At 55.7% G+C, this 5304-nt stretch overlaps 1 protein-coding gene across 2 annotated transcripts in view; it reads left to right on the top strand.

Annotated features, from left to right (window-relative positions):
• CUL7 (cullin 7) overlaps window positions 1-4725 on the top strand; it is a 14562-nt gene extending 9837 nt beyond the window's left edge. For both annotated transcript variants that reach the window (XM_007458241.1, XM_007458242.1), the window contains 8 exons: window positions 76-261; window positions 1874-2034; window positions 2198-2414; window positions 2529-2817; window positions 3493-3638; window positions 3755-3881; window positions 3971-4176; window positions 4402-4725. In XM_007458241.1, coding sequence (XP_007458303.1) covers window positions 76-261; window positions 1874-2034; window positions 2198-2414; window positions 2529-2817; window positions 3493-3638; window positions 3755-3881; window positions 3971-4176; window positions 4402-4725 — 1656 coding nt within the window. The remainder of the gene's footprint in view (window positions 1-75; window positions 262-1873; window positions 2035-2197; window positions 2415-2528; window positions 2818-3492; window positions 3639-3754; window positions 3882-3970; window positions 4177-4401) is intronic.
• Window positions 4726-5304: the final 579 nt, after the last annotated feature.

The raw sequence follows: 5304 nt of genomic DNA, 5'->3' as shown, positions 1-5304 counted from the left end.
GGGCGGGGAGGGAGGGCGGAACTGTGCCGTTGGTTTGTTGGGTTGCCCTTCACACTGCCGCCCCTTCGCACCCTCCAGGTCAACAGTTTTCTGACCTCACACTGGCGGGATGATGACTTTGTGCCCCGCTACTGCGAACACTTTAGTAATCTGCAGAAGTCAAGCTCCGAGCTCTTTGGGCCACGGGCAGCCTTCTTGCTGGCGCTGCAGAACGGCTGTGCTGGTGCCCTGCTGAAGCTCCCTTTCCTCAGAGCTGCCCACGTAAGCCTCCCATCCTCCCCTCCTCTGGGGCCTCTCCCCCTAAACTCTCCCTTCCCCTCCTCAGAATGGCCCACCTTTCCATTCCCACTCAACAAGGAGCATGTACAATACTAATATAGAACCATGTTATCAAAAATTCAAAAAAACAGGAATACCCTGGTGGTCCAGTGGTTAGGACTCTGCGCTTTCACTGCTGTGGGCCCAGGTTCCATCCCTGGTCGGGGAACTAAGTTCCCATAAGCTGTGCCCACAGCCCCCACTCCCCACACCCGCAAAAAAAAAAGGAAGATAAAAGAAAGAAATGACCCGCTTTGTACCATCCTAATACATCTCGGCATACTTTCTTCTACTTGTGTGCTTGATTTCACATAGTTTACTCACAAGTAGCTAAAATGCTTTATCCTGTTTTCTTTTGACCCTTACATGAAAAGCCATTTTCAGTGTTGCTGTTTGTCTTCAAATTTTGGTATAAATTCCATCCAATAGATGTATCGATACTATAATTTACTCCACCATTCCTGTCATTCCACAAATATTTAATAGGCACTTAAAATGTGTCAGGCACTGAGATAAGAGCTGTAGATAGACGAAATCCCTTCCCTCAAAGTTTACAGTCTCCTAGAGAAGATGCACAGTTAAGCAGAGTGCCTGGTAAGCAGAGAACAGCGAAGTGGGAGCCAGAAGCATGGCTGTAACAACGTGGTGTGACCATCTTTGTGCACGTAACTTACAGGAATACCTCCTTTTATTGCTCTTCGCTTTATTGTGCTTTGCAAATAATGCATTTTTTGGCAAATTGAAGGTTTGTGGCAACCCTGTGTTGTCAGGTGATGGTCAGCATTTCTTAGCAATAAAGTATTGTTTAATTAAGGTATGTACACTGTTTCTTAGGCATAATGCTATTGCACACTTAATACACTATGGTCTAATGTAAACATCCTTTTGTATGCGCTGGGAAACCAGAAAATTTACGTGACTTGCTTTATTGCAGTGGCAAACCCGCCATATCTCTGAGGTGTGCTTGTGTCTTCTTGCATTGAGTTACTATTGTTAGTTTGATTTTAGACATGCTAAATGTGAAAAAAAAACAGTTTTCAGGGCTTCCCTGGTGGTGCAGTGGTTAATAATCTGCCAGCTAATGCAGGGGACACGGGTTCGAGCCCTGGTCTAGGAGGATCCCACATGCCACAAAGCAACTAGGCTCGTGAGCCACAACTATTGAGCCTGCGTGTCTGGAGCCTGTGCTCCGCAACAAGAGAGGCCACGATAGTGAGAGGTCCGCACACCACGATGAAGAGTGGCCCCCACTTGCCACAACTAGAGAAAACCCTCGCACAGAAATGAAGACCCAACACAGCAAAAATAAATTAATTAATTAATAAACTCCTACCCCCAACATCTTCTTTAAAAAACAAACAAAAAACAGATTTCATCATTTTAGTATTGTTAATGTACGCAGTTGTTAATGATTTTATAAGAGTTTTATAAAATCGCTGACCAGTTGATGAACCTGCTGGCCATTCATAACTCCTTCCTCAGACCCTCCTCCTGTTCCCACTCACCTCCTCCGTTCTCTCCTTCATAGTTTTCCTGTGCTCTCCCCACTGCCCAGGTAAGCGAGCAGTTTGCACGGCACATCGACCAGCGGATCCAGGGCAGCCGGATCGGTGGGGCCCGGGGGATGGAGATGCTGGCCCAACTGCAGCGATGCCTGGAAACCGTCCTGATCTTCTCTGGCCTGGAGATAGCCACCACTTTCGAGCATTACTACCAGTGAGTGTGGACCAAGGGAGTGGGAGGTGGGGGGACGCAGGATGACGGGCAGGGCCAGCCTTTGGGGCTGGGAGGCCGGGTTCCCGGCAGGCTGGAGTCCCAGAGCGTGGGGGCCATGCCGAGCCCCAGCACTGAGGCTCGGCCTGGGCTGTTCGTGCTGCAGGCACTACATGGCGGACCGTCTCCTGAGCGTGGGCTCGAGCTGGCTGGAGGGGGCCGTGCTGGAGCAGATCGGCCCCTGCTTCCCCAACCGCCTCCCCCAGCAGATGTTGCGGAGCCTGAGCACCTCGGAGGAGCTGCAGCGCCAGTTCCACGTGTACCAGCTCCAGCGACTTGATCAGGAACTCCTGAAGCTGGAGGACACAGAGAAGAAAATACAGGTGCATGCTGGGGAAGGGAATTAGCAAGTGGGAGGGTGGGAGGCACAGAGAGAGGCACAGGGCAGACCAGAGGAGCCGCTGGCTTTGGGGTGCCCTGTGTTCCTTCGTCTTCAGGTGAGCCACGAGGCCAGCGGCAGGGGGCACGAGAGAGGGACCGGAGAGGAAGCTGAGCTGGAAGCTGGGGCAGCATCGGCGGCCGGCGGGGCGGGAAAGGAGGCGGCGGAGGAGGAGGATGAGAACGAGGACCTTTACTATGAAGGGGCGATGCCAGAAGTGTCTGTGCTCGTCCTGTCGCCACGCTGCTGGCCCACTGCCTCCATCTACCACACGCTCAACCCCAGAACCTGCCTGCCTGCCTACCTGAGGGGCACCTTGAACCGATACTCCAACTTCTACAACAAGAGTGAGCAGCTGGCCGAGAGAACTGCGGGCTGGGACACCGGGAAAGAACCTGGGCTTGGGGGTGGCCCCTGGGGCTCGCAGCCTTCACGGGGTAGATTTGAGGAAAAGGGCAGGAGCTTAGGTTTGGGATGGGGCTACAGGTGCCAGATCCCCAGCCTGTTGTCTTTTCTGTCTTTAAAATAAGACCCAGGACTCCCTTTGTGGGTGGTGGGGAGGATGGAGGCAGGAGGCACCTGAGACTACCAGAGAGTGGTGGGTGTCTCGTTCCTGGTCAGTCATCGTAACCTAAGCTCCCCAGTGGGGCTGATCCTGGGCTGGGCAGCGACAAAGGAAGGGGGGTGAGACTTAGACCCTGCCCTCAGGGAGCTCCTACACTCCTGGGGGAGACGTTTCCAGTTTGATGAGAGCCCCAGTCCTTCCTCACTTCATGGTTTTGTCTCCCTTAAAAATTGGGGAACTCGTCGAAGGCACTGATCACAGCCTGCCTGGCACAGGGTGGGCTCCCCTTACTCAGGAGGCAGACACAGAGAGGGCTGAGCTCTGGAAGCTCAGACCAGGAACCACAGTGTCCAGAAACACTGGGCCCCAGACTCTGCAGAGATTAACGGGGACAAAGCTCCACCGATGGTGCGTCCTCACCAGACCCCCTGACTCCCTCCTCCTCCCTGACACTCAGGTCAGAGCTACCCTGCCCTAGAGCAGGCCCCGCAGAGGCGACTGCAGTGGACATGGCTGGGCCGGGCTGAATTGCAGTTTGGGGACCAGACGCTGCATGTGTCCACCGTGCAGATGTGGCTGCTGCTGCATCTCAATGAGCTGAAGGTGGCCCAGCCCCTCACGCCTCCCTGCTCTCTCCCACCTGTCCCTCCTTTTCTTTCCCTCCACCTTCTCTGCTCCACCTCCTGGGGAGGCCCTGACGCTTCCCTTCTCTTCCTAAGGCCGTCTCCGTGGAGAGTCTGCTGGCGCTCTCAGGGCTCTCTCCAGACATGCTGAATCAGGCAGTTGGGCCTCTTACCTCTTCAAGGGGCCCCCTGGACCTTCACAAGACAAAAGATGCCCCAGGAGGTCTGTACTTAGGGCCCCAGGGCCTCTGCCCTGAGCTGGGGCCAGCCTCCTCGAGGGCCCCTCCACCAAGTGACCAGCGCTTATTTCAGGGGTGCTCAAGATTCGAGATGGTAGCGAGGAACCCAGGCCTCGGAGGGGCAACGTGTGGCTCATCCCAGCTCAGACATACCTGAAAGCTGAGGACGAAGAGGGCCGGAACTTGGAGAAGAGACGGAACCTTCTCAACTGCCTCATTGTCCGAATCCTCAAGGCCCACGGGGACGAGGGCCTGCACATTGACCAGCTTGTCTGCCGGGTAGGCGGGGGTGGGCGTTGGGTGAGGAGGCTTTGCCGGGGGCAGGGGGCAGTCCACAGGAGGAGATGGATCCACATTTGAAGTCTCTGGCTCACTGTAGAGCCTGTAGTGGGTGAGGAGTGGGGTTGGGGTGCCCCTCATGGCCTCGCTGTCCTGGGGCTGGGAGCTAGAGGTGCGGTAAGCTGGGCGTCTGACGTATCGTTTCTTCTCCCCGCTCCATACCAGGTGCTGGAGGCTTGGCAGAAGGGCCCGTGTCCTCCCAGGGGCTTGGTCAGCAGCCTTGGCAGGGGGTCCACCTGCAGCAGTACTGATGTCCTCTCCTGTGTCTTGCACCTCTTGGGCAAGGGCACAGTGAGACGCCAGGATGACCGGCCCCAGATGCTGTCCTATGCAGTCCCCGTGACTGTGATGGAGCCTCACACCGAGTCCCTGAACCCCGGCTCCTCGGGCCCAAACCCACCCCTCACCTTCCACACCCTGCAGATTCGCTCCCGGGGCGTGCCCTATGCCTCCTGCACAAGCACCCAGAGCTTCTCTACCTTCCGGTAGCCCTGGAGACGGGCTCAGGGTTATGTAGGGCGGCGCTTTCTACAGAATAAAATGCAGCAGTTTGATTACTTGGCCTGTGTGGTGACTGCCAGGGAGCTGACAGGGACAGGGGCTTTCCTGGCTGAAAGGGGAGAAGAGCCCTCCCTCTGAGGCAGTCTCATGCTGTGCCAGGAGTCTCTCTTTGGGTGAGGATGGCAGGCTGGGGAGGGGGTTAGAGGGAGTTGGGTGTGACTGAGCATCCCCCTCCTGGCTGGGGAATGAAGTGGACTCCGGGGATGGGTCTTCTCGGAGGGTATGTGGTCAGAAGTGCTTTCACCTTGGCAGGGTGGAGATTCAAGCCCATCTTGCCACGTGCTGGATGGCTTGCAACTTTGGCAGATCATCCAGCAGGGCTCCATTTCACTTGATTGTGGAATTGGACAGTTACTGTGGGACTCATGTGTGGGAGCCTTTGACACGGTGAAAGCTTTGCCACTAAGTCCCTCTTCTGGCCACCACGCTCAGCAGTGTGGTGCACGGCGCCGTCCCGAGGTAAGGCTGACAAGGGGACGGTGAGGTAAAGGACCCTTGTGGCCACTA

Source organism: Lipotes vexillifer, unplaced genomic scaffold (assembly GCF_000442215.2).
Source record: "Lipotes vexillifer unplaced genomic scaffold, Lipotes_vexillifer_v1.1 scaffold4, whole genome shotgun sequence".
NCBI lineage: Eukaryota > Metazoa > Chordata > Mammalia > Artiodactyla > Lipotidae > Lipotes > Lipotes vexillifer.
The sequence above is the reverse complement of the archived record's forward strand: the minus strand, read 5'-3'. Positions and strand labels throughout refer to the sequence as shown.